This window comes from Leptidea sinapis, chromosome 32, assembly GCF_905404315.1.
Source record: "Leptidea sinapis chromosome 32, ilLepSina1.1, whole genome shotgun sequence".
Classification (NCBI taxonomy): domain Eukaryota; kingdom Metazoa; phylum Arthropoda; class Insecta; order Lepidoptera; family Pieridae; genus Leptidea; species Leptidea sinapis.
Window position 1 is genome coordinate 1,893,777 of NC_066296.1, and position 17,036 is coordinate 1,910,812.

Here is a 17,036-nt window from a genome sequence, read left to right on the forward strand (position 1 = left end):
GAGAAGGAAAGAATGGTGGTTACTTTGACATTAATACGTGTGAATTTTCAACAAAATTCGTGACTTTGTTTTACTGTTGAACTTCTATTGGTTGGAATGGAATATTAGAATATAAATCTTAAATTGGCGTCAAATTTTTGTTAAATTTAGAAGCGTGATGTAGTATTTACTAGTGGGAGGCTCCTTTGCACAGGATGCCGGCTAGATTATGGGTACCACAACGGCGCCTATTTCTGCCGTGAAGCAGTAATTTGAAAGCATTATTCTGTTTCGGTCTGAAGGGCGCCGTAGTTAGTGATATTACTGGGCAAATGAGAATCTTATGTCTCAGGTTGACGAGCGCAATTGTAGTGCCGCTCACAGTTTTTGGATTTGTCAAAAAAAACTTTAAGGAACATGATTATTTGACGAGGAATTCAGCTGTTTCCTGCTGAGACAAAGGATCTTGACGACGGATAAGCAGACATACGACAACGAAGTCGTATATTATGTCTAAAGCATGAGTCCCTAATTCAGAAGTCGCAACAAAAAAAAAAACAACAGAACGTAATTATATACAAAACAATTTAATAGCAATATATTTCTTAAAGAAAAAGACGCACATAACATACTCATAATTATTATAATAGTATTAACATCGCATAGACAAACATTTAAGGCGTAAACTAAAGATGTTTTAATATCATTCTTGTATGGCTCAAATTTGAAATGGGTAAAGATCAAAATTCTCCCGCCGTGGTGTATTTATTGCAATCATCTACGTACTTTCTGTTTGAATGAATCCTGTTCACGACATTTTTGCCTGGATTGATTCTGACTAAGGTTTCTCTGAATCCCTAAATCCTGTTCACGACTTCTGAATTTAGCCAAATGTTGTTCACGCTTTCTCTGAAGAATTTTTTCTTGGTCACGTTTTTTCTCTTCGGCAATCATTTTAATCATATTTTGGTCGGCTAATATCTGGTCGTACTTTCGCATTTGTTTCGTAGCAACTTCAACATCAACATCGGTTAGGAAATAAGCTTCGAAGTTTGGAAGAGGACGCAACATGGCGTAGAGACGTTCCGCATATTTCCTAAATAAGAAAAATAAAAGTCTATTTTACTCCTGATATAAAAATATTGACTTTTCCCCACTTTTTCTCTGTATTTATATTTTTTATATGAAAAAGGGAAACTTTGAAGCGTAAGATACTGCCGGGAATCGTCGTTTGCATTGGCCAGCTCGAAGTCCCGACCTCGATCCCATAGATCACATTTGGAATGTTCTACAACGAAGAGAAAAATCGGTGCAGCCTTTTACGCAAAACATCAGGGAGCTAAGGAATGTAATTGTTGCGTAGTCGAAGCATATTGCACCAGAAACAATTAAGAATAGCATCGATAGCATGCCCGGACGAATATTAGCTGTCATTTTAGTAAGAGGGGGCCACACTCAATATTAAACCTTCTTTTTTATTCAATGACAGATACGCAACTTGCTGTTTATCCTCTCGGATCATTTTTAAAGTATTATGATGTTAGATCATTGTCTTGATAGTCTGTGTGGAAAAAAAAATGAGTTTAGAACTATCCTCTATTGTGAGCAAATCACGCACACTACCACAAAAGTGTCATACAAATCGCGAGCGTAAGACGTAGCTTGTCATTCCTGAGGGCTTATGAAGAATGAACGAAATAAAATTGCGTTTCTAAACCTAAAATGATATGATTTTAGCGGTTTTTTTGCGTAGAAAATACTAAAACTATATTTTAAAATTGCGGAATTGCGTCAAATTATAAACCATTAAGCCCTTTTTTATACTTATTCAACAAATAGTAATATAAATAAATATAGTTCTTTGAATTACAAATTAAATGTTTGCTTATGTGTTTTCGTAAAAATAACGAGTTATGAACGCACCTCCATTGATGTTTAATTTGACAGGACCACAGAGTACGTTTTTTTTAATTCGTTTTTGCGAACAGGCTATAGCCTGGGCCCTTACTGCCTCGTCTTTAGTATTTTCATTTTTGGAATTTATTTTCAGTACTTTGTTTTACAAAAAATTCCAATAAAGTATTCTCATCTCATCTTTAATCAATAAATATTTTCTTTTCTATGTTTTCACTATTTTTTAAAAGTTATCAACAACACGATTCACTTTCCTCTAAGGAAGTAGCAACTTTTTTCGAATCGGTCACTTTAACAAATAAGCTATCCAGTTTAGGTTGAAATAACACCTCACGGTACGAATGATTGAACTCAGTTGATATCAGTTTTGACATTCAATTGACATCATTGCGATTTAATCAGTTGATTTGACGTCAACCTAAATTAGATAGCTCTAATCACGTCGTGGTACGAAATAGCAAAGCAGTTCATTTTAGGTTGTCAATTGAATCGCAATAAGAGTTCAGGGTAGGCCCGCTGGCCTGTTTTTATTGGTTGTACATCAAGTCACTCTATCTAGACACATAAATTATCTATGATTTTGATGATACAAGCATTTTGAAATAATCTGGAGATGCCAGTGAAACAGGTTATTAATCTAGGAGCCCGTTTTTTGCAAAAGGGTGTATGTTTATAACGGTCACAGTACGCTCAGATAGCTAGATCAAACTCTTCTCTCATTCAAAGTCAAATTAACTTTATTCAATTAGGCTTAAACTTAGAATTAACGCTTTTGAATCGTCACTATAAATAATTCTTTTAAATTACAGAATTTAGTTTGTAAAAAGTTGAGCTCTTGAGAAGAACATACATGAAACTCAACGGCCACTCTTTTCAATCAAATAGAGTATTTTTCAATGGCTGTACTATACATAAAAAATTAGTTTGTAAAGTGCTGCATCCAATATATGAGTTGTGTTTAAATAATATAAATTATTTCAAAAAAGTAACAAAGAATAAAGTGTATAAATATAAATTATCGTATATTGGATGTATCAATCTTTAGAGCTTGAACTCATAGTTTGTGTAAGGATGCTTGGTAAACATGATGGTTGTGATGACTGTCACTTTTATCAACTATAACAGGTCGAACTGGCACCACAAGCAGCGCCCGTAGGTCTGGCCAAGCACATAAAAGCATAACAATTTTTTTTTGATTTTTTTTTAAATTTTGTTTTGGATATATAACTGGATTTTGGAATATAAATTGAGGAGATTCACAAATAAAGGCTGGTTTAATTTATTTACCTTTTTAAACTTTAAGTTTATATTAGATAGGTCTAATAATAAACTAATATAACTATATATTTATTCGAAAAAGGATATGTTTTCACTTATTGAAAGTCAAAAACGACTCCAAAAGTATGCCTCAGACCTGAGAAGAACGGGCGCAATAAACTCAGTGGGCTTTTTTTATATTAATATGGTTACAATGTAATGCAATATCCTACAATAAAATTTATTATTAAATAACCCAAGGGCGGTCGCTTTATTCCCAATCTGTGGAATCATTAACAAAGTCATTTATGTTATTCTACCTACCTTTACCATTTACCACACAAACGTTTCTTAACAATTCTTTTGAATTTTGTAAAACATTTGTTGGGAACATTATCTGGGATCTTGTTGTTAAAGCATATACATCGCCCCGCAAAAGTCTTGACTAACTAGACTTAGCCGAGTAGTAGGCATTACAAGTTTTTTAGTCTGTTCGTGCTGTTAATATTATGGTTATGACAGTTTCTAGCACTTCACTTATGCGCCTACGAACATACATTAAGAATATATTGAGAGGCAACAGTCAAGATGTTTAAAACCACGACAGTCATATGCAATAAAATTCCACCTGCTTTCCAAGCTTTTATCGATCAGCAGTTCGGACAGTGAGCGCAGCACATACTTCCTGGCCATCACCGCAGTCTGCGGACGACCCCTCAGCAGGAGTCTTCCACCTTCGGCTACGGCACAGCACACCACCAGTAGGCGGGCTGAAGCAGAGCGGACAAGACCGCTCTTGTGACTGTTTTAAGCAGTTATTATATTATTATATATAACCAGTGAGAGATTCCTTTGCGCAGGATGCCGGCTAGATTATGGGTACCACAACGGCATCTTAATTGCCCAGTAATTTCACTAGCTAAGGCAACCCTTCAGACCGAAACACAATAATGCTTACACATTACTGCTTCACGGCAGAAAAAGTCACCGTTGTGGTACCCAAAATCTAGCCGGCATCCCGTGCAAAAGAGCCTCCTCCTGGTCAATTTATCACAGGTTTATCCCACTCAGCTAAGTTTAAGTATGCAAAGTCTCTAAGTACGATCTATAGATCTAAGCCTTAGACTCAGGGGCGTGTACTGGTTTTCTACCAAGGTAAGCACTGTAGATCTAACTAGTCTTAGTTGAGCCTGGAGATTGCTTAACGTGGGTCTTTAAGAAAATTTATGAGTGGGGCTTCAATCGAAGTTAGGTTATAAAATAACGTAACCAAATTAAACTATATTAACTAAACTTAACTATAACACTATATTTAGGTTCATATCAAGGTAGGCACTGCCTAATTGCCTATAAAATATGCACGCCCCTGCTTAGACTATAAAGCAGGCTTCTATTGAAACACATACCCGGTGCCGCAAATACAAATGGCGGTCAGTGATGGAGTCGGGTCCACGCTGCAGACGATGTCATCAAGCGCCATGTTGGCAGCGCGTCGCACGGGTCTGCTATAGCTGCCAGTCTTTATCAGGAGGATGGCTATGGCCTCGTAGAAATCCTGAACAACAAACACCAGTTCTGTCAAACCACAATCAACTCATTTCAAAACGTATGATTTAAACTGTCATGACCGTCGATCTTATACATGGTCAAACATGGTGCCGCTACACATCCATATAGTTTTTTTTATGAAAATAAGGGACGAGCAGGACGTTCAGCAGATGGTAATTGATGCGCCCTGCCCATTACAATGAAGTGCCGCTCAGGATTCTTGAAAAACCCCAAAAATTCTGAGCGGCACTACAACTACGCTCGTCAGCTTGAGACATAAGACGTTAAGTCTCATTTGCCCAGTAATTTCACTAGCTACGGCACCCTTCAGACCGAAACACAGTAATGTTAATAGTTTCACCTAGGTAGGTACAACATAATGTCACAGTAAGACTGCTTCTTATAATTATTGAAATACAAATTTAATTTTCAAATGATTTGAGTTTTTTGTAGTGTTAATTCCGCCAATATTTGCCTTTAAACAAATCGACACGTGTTTCGCCTCTACACGACGCATCCTCAGGACGTATTGTCTCGCCAAAATCTGGCAGGTGACTGATTTTTTTAAAGACAAATATTGGCGGAATTAACACTAAAGAAAATTCCAATCATTTGAATAATTATGGATTTCCGCAAAGTAACACCTTATTTCAATCAATTTAATTTTGTACCATAATTCATGGACGATGCGGGACTCAAACCCGCGCCCCTCCTGTTTGCATAATTTGTGTGATAAGTTTGAATAAAAAAAAGTTAACTTTGAACGTAAATGAGTTACACGAGGGTTGGAGTCAATATGGTTATCTAGAATCCTATAAAGAAATAAAGAATCTATAAAGATACGTCTACATTTCAGAGATTGCAATTTGTGTCTAACAGGACTAGGTTCTGTAATCAGTGATAATATTGCCAGTTCGACAGTCCAAGAGATTTTAGAAAATTATTTTGATTCAGAAAATTTGCAAACCCGCAGTATGCAGTTCTAATTCCATTATTATTGTGTCATATGCCGTTTGGTGTGCCAATGCGAATAAATAGACATTTAGATAAAATATGGGCAGGGCGTAGCTTATTACAAAGTAAATAAAAGTATTTTATTTAAATGTGTAACACTCGCGTTAATGAAAGAAAATACTATGAATAGACATTGTAAATCTAGGCAACCGGCAGAAGGTCAGGAAATGCTTGTTTAAAGACCTACTGTTTATTTTTTTTATCAGAATACATTTTTAAGCTCAGTGTTCCCTATAATAATTCATCGTTTACTTGTAGTTATCTCATTGTGCCTTTAATTAAGGAGGGTTCCCTTCATTAAGAATTTTTTTTTTCAAACGGGCAACAGGCTCACGTGATGGTGAGGCAATCGGAAATGGACATCCGCAACAACAGGTGTCAAGAGATGCGTTGCCGGCCTTTATGGTGGTAGTATGCTCTTCAAGGTCCCTAAGTCGTATCGGTTGGGATAAACATCAGATCAAATCAAAATGTAAGTTTAAGTTGCAGACACCACACTGACCTGTATAAATACCACTGGACAGCCTGCTCCATATGTTTGACATCAAATTTTTTGTGCCTATTTGAAGCGCCACGCGAGCGTCCAGAGAACTAATTTTGACGTATAACAATGTTGAATTAATTTCGTTCGTTTTCCGTGTTATTTATACTTCAAGAATCAAGGTAATAAAGTACACAATTATATTTTTTGTAAATAGATTCCCACCATCTACCGATGTTTGTTTGTTATCACTAGTCTTAGTACCGCAAGTTCTTTCGACATGGATAACAGCGCCAAAATGGCGAATATCAAACAGGCACAAAAGCAAATTGACAGCCGCCAGTCCACTGGTATATAGTAGAGGTCAGTGAGATACCATTAAATTGAATTAACATCTAACCGGCTTCTTTGTATAGTTGGTGTTCTTCAAGATGTCTGCCAGCGCGCCACACGCCGAGCGCGCCAGTTGTGTTCGCGGAGACTCAACGTGTACCGACACCTATTGTCAATTATTGGAACCATTAATTCAACGACGCCATTTTCCTTATTTCTTGTAGACTTAATATAATAATAATATTGACACACTCTTACACTAATTATATTGACCCAAACAAGGCATAGCCTGTACTATGGGTAGGTACAAGACAACGATATATTTAATACATACTTATTTAAACATACATAAATTCAAATAAACATCCATGCCTCGGAAACAAAACATTCATATTCATCATATAAATGATTGCACCTACCGGGATTCAAACCCGGGACTTCTAGCTTAGTTGGCAGGGTCACTAACCACTGGGCTACAGGGGTCGTCAACTTAAAAAGCGGAGATTTTCAATTTTACACAAAAAAAAATTGAAGGGGGCAGGTAATGTTTAGGGTAAACAAATTATTTCACTAAAATCGTTTTGTGGTTATATTGTTTAGCCATAGTGTAGCGGGGAGTACATGATATAAGAATCTAGTAAAAATAGTACAATAAACTGAAACGAATGATGATGAATAGATGAATATTCTTTTTTGCTGTTTGGTTGAGCTCTCGTGACAAGCTTGGTCATGCTTGCACTTGTGGCGGCGTCATAGCGCGGGTCGTTCCCTTCCCTCAAATATGGTCGAGGGAGGCGATGGCTGGCCCATGCGTCATGGTTGTGAACGGGTGCTACTTGTGGTGACAGGGCAGAGATTTTTTGCCTTTTCCATTGAAATAATTTAATATCATATCATTCCTTTATATATAACTTTTATATTATGTTACTTGCTGCTACGGAACCCTTCATGGGCGAGTTCGAATCGTACTTGGCCGCTTTTTTTATAATCGTTCATAAAATGCTCACAGAATACCTTTATTTAGTTACGGTGTGTGTGTTTTATTTATTAATTTACCATGAGTATTTTTGTTACATAACTTTAGATATATTCTAAATGAAATGATTTGTAAAACGATAAAGTTGTAATAATTAAATTAGATTATAGGAGTTCAAATTCAAATTCAAATATTTTTATTCAAAATAGGATTTAAAATCACTTATTGAACGTCAAAATCTACCAACAATTCAAAAGAGACTGCCTCAGACCTGAGAAGAATGGGCGCAAGAAATTCAGCGGGCTTTTTTTTTAAATATAAAATATGGATTACAATGTAATATCGTACAATAAACTATAATAACCTTTCCCACACAAACGTTTTTTAACAATTCTTTTAAATTTCGTAACACATTCGTTTTGTACATTTTCTGGGATCATATTGTAGAAGCATATACATCGCCCAACAAAAGACTTACTAACTCGACCCAACCGAGTAGTAGGCATAACAAGTTTATGTTTGTTCCTCGTGTTAACATTATGAATGTCACAGTTTCTAGAAAATTCCTCAATGTGCTTATGAACATACAAAACATTATCGAAAATGTATTGAGAAGTAACAGTCAAAATGTTTATTTCTTTAAATTTTTCTCTTAATGATTCTTTAGGACCTAGGTTAATCGCGCGAATAGCCCTCTTCTGCAGCACAAAGATAGTATTAATATAATGATATGAAATCATAATACTATGAAAATAACTAAAGTATACTAATCTCGCCGTATCTATGTCAGTTAACCGTCTAATTTTCTTAACCGCATATGCTGCAGAACTAAGCCTATTCGCCAATCCTTCAATATGGGGGCCCCACTGCAATTTGGAATCAAGAGTAATGCCAAGAAATATAGCAGATTCCACTGGTTTTACCACCTCTCCATTTAATAAAATATTCGCATCTACATTTTTGACATTTGGCGCGGTGAATTTAATATATTTGGTTTTATGATTATTTAACAATAAGTTATTGGCGCTAAACCAGTACACGATGTCAGATAGAGCATTGTTTACTTCGTCATACAAAACTTGGCTTCGTTTCACTTTGAATATAATTGAAGTGTCATCCGCAAACAATACCACCTTGTTTTTTTTTTCTACAAGGTTAGGTAGATCATTCATATAAATAAGGAAGAGGAAGAGTCCAAGAATAGACCCTTGTGGTACCCCCATACCGAGAGGAGTCCCAGGAGATCTCCTGCCATTCACCTCGACCCTCTGAATCCTATTATTTAAATATGAGATCAGAAGATCGAGTGCAGATCCTCTTATACCATAGTGGCATAGCTTCCTGTGGCAGTGAGATTATTTTTTTGCCCCCTAAGACATATTTGAAATTCATACTTCATACTTTACTGCACTCAAATTTACTAAATAATAATTGACGCACTTTCCGTCCAGTCATCACATCAAAATACAACACATTTCAAGAAGGTGTAACATTAAATATTTTTCATTTCTCATACTCGGAAAGTAATGTTCTTTTGATCTGATTATTGGCGGGAAAATGCTGCTTCCCTCTATAGAGAGGGAAAAACTCATACAAATTACTTCCTACCTAAGGGCCGGAATGAACTTTAAAAATAGAACTGCTGTCAGCTGTCAAGATTTTTACGTAAAAAAACGAATTAAAAAAATTCTGCGGCCATGTGACTTTCTAAACAGTCAGTGTGAACTTAGCGCAAACTTCTTTGAGCGGAATAGGCCGCAACAATTACCCGGTGAGTTCCATATTTAAAATTTAAACAGTCGACGTAAATTGTCCTAATTTGACAGTTAATTTTAAATATGTACTACTAATATTAATATATATATATTCAATAAATAGTTCAGATAAACAACCAGTTTTATTTTCCTCATATTCGAAATGAAAAGTAGAGTGTTTAACTCGGGTAAAAGTATCAATTCCTACTCGGACTATAGCCGACCTCGCTGCGCTCGGGCGTCTAAATACCTCGGGAATTGATTCTTTTGACCCTCGGCCTCGGTTAACAATCTACTTTTGTTTACCTGTCTTATAAGGTCTGCAGTCCGAGTCTCTGAGATCACTGGCCAGAACTTCTCCATCACCTGTGGTATTTCATTGAGTGTCTCCATTACTTCGCACCTGGTGAGGGAAAATGTATTTGGGTAGTAAGTATTTTTCTTGGATAATTTATACGTCTAGATGGAGCCTCTTGCAGCTAGACAACCGATGAAAACAGGCCTGGTTTATTACTTTAGTGTGCGTGACAAGCTACGTCTTCCATTCGCGATTTGTATGTAACTTTGGGTTAGTGTGCATGCATTGCTCGAAATAGAGATTAACTGTTAACCTCTACCTCTCAGTCTATCTAGACGTATTTACATGATCTAAGGTATTAGTTAATTAGGTACTTACTGTGTAGCTGAGGATTCTTAACTGCGACCCTACCTACGTTTCGTACCTATTACCCTATAAATTCAAATTCTAAAACATTTTATTCATGTAGGTCACGGAAATGTTTCTAGTTGAATTTACCGCTACTTCGTAAAGGGTTGAGCTATTGAGAAGAAATAGCAAGAAACTCATTGCCACTCTTTTAAGTCAAGATTTACATTTTATTGTTTTACAAATCATTTCAATTACAATATATGCAAAGTGACGCAACAAAAATACTCAAATGTCAAAAACTGAAAGGCTTACACGAGTAAGTCAAAAAAAGAAAAAAAAGTAAATTAATACATATAAACACAAGAGTTATTGAGTATAGTAGATACATCAATCCACACATACCGCAAATAAATAGAGGCATTATGTGAGCATTTCATAAAATAAAATATATAATAACTTTAACTTAACTTAAACAAAATATAATCAGTTATTAAAGCCAACAATTTTGTCAACCCTAGTAAGCTGTCATGTCAGGAAACTAGATTATTAACCAAAAAGGCCTACGTACCTATTTTACCTAATAATTGTCTACTTTAATAGTTTTTCTATTTTTCATTCATAAATGTTTGTGGATGTCATTATACTAAAGCTTCATAAAATATCAAGTTGGAAAAAAATGTTGAGTTGCTCTGATTGCCCAACGGTTGCCGAGATGGAACAGCGTGTTGGATCGGTTTTCGCATCAATAACCCGACGATGGTGCGAAATGCCATACAAGCCATATCCCGACGAGCGACGTTGTGTATTGAGTAGGGTTGGGCACACTTTGAGCCGTTTCTGTAAATTTGACTTTTATTATGAAAAAGTCAGTGTTCGTTTAGGTTGTTTCGATAGGTTAGATCTTTTGAAATTTTTTGTCATTCCGCGAATTAGGTAGAAATGTAGGTACATTCTGCGTAGCTTACTTTTTAATTTTACTGAAATAAGGTTTGCACACCAATGAAAATATTTTTTTTTTGGGTTATGTTATACAGCGTTACTACGGTTCTTAAATATTATTGTGAATGGACTGGCCATTAACCTCCTTTCGCTTTTACGGGTTGTTTTGTCACATCCTGTATGTCATAGTACAATAGACATTGTACCTAGGTAGCACTGAAAATGTTTGAAAAATAAAAAAGCGGTTTAATGTAGAAACTTGCCTATACTTTTATTGTTTTCCCAAGTAATCTCCGTTTCTCTCTACACATCGTCGCATTCGATGGAACCACTGAGGAAAGCAGTGGGCCGATTCTTCCTTAAGAGACCCTTCTATGACATTTTCGTACGCTTTCACCGCATCTTCAGGGCTTGTTAAGCGAATACCTCGAATTTTTTCTTTTTATTTCTTGGGAATAAATAAAAGTAGCAGGGTGCCAGGTTAGGACTGTATGGCGGATGACTCATTATCTCTACACCTGCCATAGTCAAATATTCAATAGTCCGTTTTGCGGAGTGCGCTGAAGCATTGTCGTGGTGAAGGAGGATCCCGCTTCGAGGGCGCTGCTGTCGAATTTTTTCCAAGACAACAGGCAAACAGCGAAATGACCTTTCCGACAAAGGAATAAGGCTATCATCTTTTTTCCTTGACTTCTTCCTTTCTTTACCTTAGTTGGCCGATCCTCGAAAGGAAACGCCCACTGAGCTGATTGTCTTTTGGTTTCGGGTTCATAGCACTATATCCAGCTTTCATCACCTGTGACGATGTCAAATACAGCATTTGAGTAACCGCCGTTGAACTTATCTAACATTTGACGCCACCATTCCATGCAAAGGTGTTTCTGGTAGTCGGTTAAAGTATGGGGAATCCATCTGGTACAAAGCTTCCTGACGCCTTAATGTTCGTGTAATATTTTTTAAACTTGACTCATACCAATGCTTAGGACTGCCCGTATCTGCTGATAGGTCACTCTCTTATCTTCCTCTATAATGCGTCGCACAGCACTGATGTTATCTTCAGTAGTCGCTGTTAATGGACGTTCCTCACGCGGATCATCATTGAGATTGCTACGTCCACGCTTGAACTCGTTAAACCAATTGTAAATAGTGGCACGTGATGGGGCTTCATTAAGAAATGCTAATCGCAGCCTATCATAGCTATGTTGTTGAGTAAGCCCACACGAGTCATTGATCGAAAAATTTCTCGCGTTAGGTTCATTTTCACGTGAAACAAGAGTTTTAGATTTGCCGCCAATTCACAAAAACAAATGACAAATGAATGCAACATACTACATAAGGTTACCAAAGAGTTCTAAAATTGAAATTCAAAAAAGTTTTCGGTAGCAATGTTTCTAACTGGCCAGTTCTAACCATTTTCAGTGTTACCCACGTACATACTTAGCTTGGTAAGCTCTACGCAAGGAAGATGATTCTTCACTTTGTTGGTTGATTGTCGGGATATGTAAGACTCTATGTAAAAGAGACAATATGTACTACGTGATATATCGAGATGACGAGGATAATACTTATTTAAGTCTGTTTTTGTTTGTAATATGGTGGCAGGAAGGTCAATCAGCAGTAGTAAGTTATGCTGGTAAACAGCTGCGAGAGCTTAAAAGAGTTTTCGTCGTTGGCTGAGGAATCATTTAGATTTTTAGAGTGTGAATGTTATAATTGTAAAAGTATTAGGTAATAGTATTTCAAACTAAATAAATATGTAATCTTATCTTTTTATCCAAATGTTTTGAGTTTTCTTTAGTGTAAATTCCGCCAATATTTGTCTTTAAACAGTTATCTATCTCTATCACTCTACACCAGGCATCCTCAGGATATGATGACTCGCCAAACTCTGGCACGAGACTGAATCTCGCTAACTCTGGCACGAGAAGACAAATATTGGCGGAATTAACACTAAAGAAAACTCAAAACATTTGGATAATTATGGATTTCCGCAAAGTAACGCCTACTTTAATAAATTTTCTTTTCTTTTTATTTCATCCTTAATTTCTTTTTCTCTAATTGAAGGAATGTTCCAGCAACTGAACGTTATAAACCTCACCACATGGGAAGACGGAGCCTTCGTAACAGTTCTGAACATAAAGCCTCGCATCCTTTCTCTGCTGCATCACACAGTTCGGATCTGTCTGGTGAGTAGATGCTTGTCGGCGATGGGCTTCGACTCTCCACTCTTCAAATAGGAATAACTTTATGAATACTCACATAACATAACGAAATGCTTTGAGTGCCAAAGCTAATCTTTACACAACTCCACCCCATATGGCAATCATCAAATTTGACACGGAGTGTTAAGCAGGAAGTTGCTATTTGGACACAAGAAGTTAACAAAGGCCATCTTATACCTATTCCAAGTTTTTATAAGCCTCTACCACTGTCAAAATTTCGGTATACATATTATATATGTACTGGCAAAAGAAAATCTTAAACACAGAACTGAGAATTGCATTCGTAATGAAACCTAGATGCACTAGTAGAATGAACGCGGAAAATTGGATTAGCCACATAATTCGAAGGGACTCTGATTGAAAACCAAAGCAAGTACTAGATAAGAATTTTTCAGGTTAACAAAAGCGCAGCCTAAGCGATAAACGGTCTCTGAAAGTCGTTCAGACTCTTATAAAGACCCGGAGTAATCTGAAACGGGAAGCTCAAGGCCTTCAGAATGGCGGAGTGAATGCCCTCTGTCCCATTTACGGCCGTTCCCAATATGCTATCTACAGATAAATTACTTCTTCTACCTTCTACTGTCAGTAAGTAACTGTCAATAATCTGAATTGGGACGCGTGAATTGCAATTTCCATACAAACTTCTACCGCAGCTAAACGTCGTCCCCTTGAAAGACAGCGTGTATGAATTTGATGAGTTACCGTTGGTAAGTTTATAGCGACAGAAAAGTCAACGATAAATATATATAAATATAATGTAATATTATGTGATAAAGTGTCTGTATATAATAAATAAATAAACATATTAGCTCGATAGATACGAGCAACAAATATTGTTAAAAACAATGCTGAAGTGAAAATTCTATATTTGTATGTTGTATAAGTAGCATAACGACGAAAGTTTTCAACAACAAAAGTTAAAGAATCAGTAATTTGTCAGTACAATATATTTAGTATTTTAGTTTTTTGATATTTTTTTTACTCGTGCTGAAGGTATGATCCTCAAGAAAGCTTATTACACAACCTCCTCATGAAAGGTATTACGCGACAGAAAGCTCCTTGAAAACCGCACTGTGGAGGAACTTCACACGGACATGCCTATCTTTGATTGGTTTAATTAAGAAGCTTCATTTCCAGCATCAAGTGAGGGATTTCGCCTCCGACCAGATACCCACAAAATTCATTAATATTGATATTTTTGTTGAACACTGCAGCTGTGGCTCCGTCTACATTACCTATTTGGGACGTTGCTCTTTCAAAACAATTTAATATGTTTACCACTGGGCTCCATTGCACAGGATGACGGCTAGGTTATGGGTACCACAACGGCGCCTATTTCTGCCGTGAAGCAGTAATGTGTAAGCATTATTGTGTTTTGGTCAGAAGAGCGCCGTAGCTAGTGAAATTACTGGGTAAACGAGACTTAACATCTTATGTCTCAAAGAGACGCGCAATTGTAGTGCCCCTCAGAATTTTTAGGTTTTTCAAGGATACTGAGCGGAACTGCAGTTAAATGGGCAGGGCGTATCAATTACCATCAGCTGGACGTCCTGTTTGTCTCGTCCTTAAAAATATTTTTAAGTGATTTTCCTCACTTATGGGATTATATATTACATACAAATTATAGGTATAGGTACAAACTTAGCTCTTCGCTGCGATAATACTGTTGGAGAACCTTTGAGTTCTCTTATTTTTTTTCTGATGCTTATAGATTCGCTTCTGGTATCATCATCTGCTTTGTATATCTTTCTAGAACAAATCCGTTTGCTGCTTAAATCACCAGCATGAATTGGTGGTAGTTGGACTGGGACTTTTTGTGCATGCGGACTATCTAAAAGATATAAATAAAAAAATCAATATTTGTAAGTAAATCATGTTAAAATTATATTCATTGAAATCGCACCAATTTCTCCGCTTATATACGGACTTTCTCCAGACGCAGGGTCCTTAGAGTCATCATCGCATCTATGAAACATTGCATTTTTCTGACCTTCTAACAAAATTGGAAGTGTATTGGTTTTGCATAATTCTTTGGGGATATTTAAAGTAAATAGAAAATTTAATAAACTATTGGGACACGAGGCATTTTTATTAATAGCAGGTAGTTTTAAGTCAGCACTTTCATTTTTAACTCTAAAAGGTCGAACTTTTGTTTTACAGTATTTCTCTTCAGTATTATTTCCATGTTTTTTTATTGATGGAGCCATTGTTCGAACAGTAGGAGTTAGATCTACTAGACTACTGCTCATATGTGTTGTTTCTTCAGTTAGGGGTGTCAGTATACAAATATTCTGGGGATCTTGATCAATTGAAGTATGTTGTACTGAAAATTGATTTACATTATCGGTAATTCTATGATACAGTTCTTCTATATCTCTTTCTATCGATTTAGGTATTTCACTAGTATCGCTTGTAATTTCGTGACTTTCATTGCCTACATGATACTCATTTGTGGCTTCCATTAATGAGTCTTCTTCCATATCACTATCTTGTTTTGATTCAAAATCACTATTCTCATATTTAGTTAAATTTTGATCACTAAGATAATCATCTGAATTATTAACATCATCTATAAATCTTATCATTTCAGCATCCAGATCACCTGAAGCTTTATTGCCATTCGTTTGAACATCATTGTCGGATTCGCGACAAAAAGAAGATTTATCTTCCAATGAATCTGTCAAAACTTGAATATTATAATCCTTATCTTGAACATGCTCTACTGTGTTAATGATGGCAGCATTGGAATTGCTGTCTATAAGTTTTACACGATATTCAAGAGTTCTATTTTCTGTTATAGAAAATAATGAAGTTTGAGTTTCCAGCGTGTTATATTTATTACAGTCGGTGCCGTCATATTGAGCTAATTCAATTATAGTTTTGCTTGTTTGTGTGAATATTTCATGGGCCATTATCGAGCGATGTTGTGAGCTTCCGATTGATCTATCGATTCCGTGAAAAGGCTCACTTTGTACGGCTCTTGTTTGTTCATTTAAAACAATAGAAGTAGTATATTCTTCTTTTAAGCTTACAGTGCTTTGGGTGTCCTGTATTCCAAATGTTTTTTCACTTACATCGCTGTTATCACAGTCTATAACGTAGGTTTCCTGACCAGAGTTTTTTTCTGAAGTGCTGTCAGTAAAGTCTAGTGAATACACGTTTGACGTGGTTACACTCTTTTGAGAATTTGTGTATTTCACATTACCTACGATGTCTTCTACTTCATCTTCCTGAAATAAAGTTATCAATTCACAATTCTCAATTACAAAATTGAAACTTTTATATAAAATGGAAACCACCCACCATCTAAGAACTTTCCAGTATAATAATGTTCTCCACAGTTCTGCAGAAATTTAAGAATCGTTGTTCTATTTTATATAAGGATAAAAAATATACCAATTCACTGCAGATTAACAATTAGATACATCACCTAGGCGTGTGTGTCATTTTCTCTCAGTAGATAGGATTAAACATTATAGCATATTTTAAAACAAGTAAGTATTTAGATTTCTGATTCTGCAAGGGAATAATATCTCTAAACGTTTGTCCAACCTTTAATTACAACGCATAATCAATAGTCATCACTAGGGCGTGTGTCCCAACACAACATGTAGAGGGCTGAATTTAGATCTACTGATTTAAGTGTTTTTTTCCCCAATAAACATAGTATTATATAACTTCAATGTGTAAAATTGTTCTTACCATAGTAGCATAATTTAGAATGAAATACGCACAAATACATCAGGCCGTCATGTTACTACGAAACAATATTATTTATAATTTACAATTATTATGGTATACTGACAAGACATGTTGCTTTCAACGAAAAATGACGAAACTTTGACGTAATCATGTTTTTATGAATAGGTTACAATTAATGAGTTTTTATGAGATCGTCATCGTACGATCATGCGCGGTCGATCAAAGTGATTGGTTCTCGCCATGACATGATTACGGTAATTGGTCTGAG

The 17,036-nt window shown here is 36.1% G+C and overlaps 1 protein-coding gene across 3 annotated transcripts; it reads right to left on the reverse strand.

Moving 5' to 3' along the window:
- Nucleotides 1-547: 547 nt before the first annotated feature.
- Nucleotides 548-16,883, reverse strand: LOC126974527 (uncharacterized). Of its 3 annotated transcripts, XM_050822042.1 has the most exons (10): nucleotides 16,769-16,788; nucleotides 16,370-16,409; nucleotides 14,970-16,296; nucleotides 14,708-14,897; nucleotides 12,943-13,071; nucleotides 9,563-9,659; nucleotides 6,594-6,692; nucleotides 4,557-4,705; nucleotides 3,779-3,952; nucleotides 548-1,075 (listed from the first exon to the last, which is right to left on the reverse strand). In XM_050822042.1, exons 2-10 carry the CDS (start codon nucleotides 16,370-16,372, stop codon nucleotides 754-756), a joined length of 2,490 nt encoding a protein of 829 aa, XP_050677999.1. In that variant the 5' UTR covers nucleotides 16,373-16,409; nucleotides 16,769-16,788; the 3' UTR covers nucleotides 548-753. The 3 variants fall into 3 exon arrangements, with proteins under 3 accessions (XP_050677999.1, XP_050678000.1, XP_050677998.1); XM_050822043.1 differs by lacking the exon at nucleotides 16,370-16,409 and having other exon boundaries at nucleotides 3,833-3,952; nucleotides 16,769-16,883; XM_050822041.1 differs by lacking the exon at nucleotides 16,370-16,409 and having other exon boundaries at nucleotides 16,769-16,883.
- Between the last annotated feature and the right edge of the window lie 153 nt (nucleotides 16,884-17,036).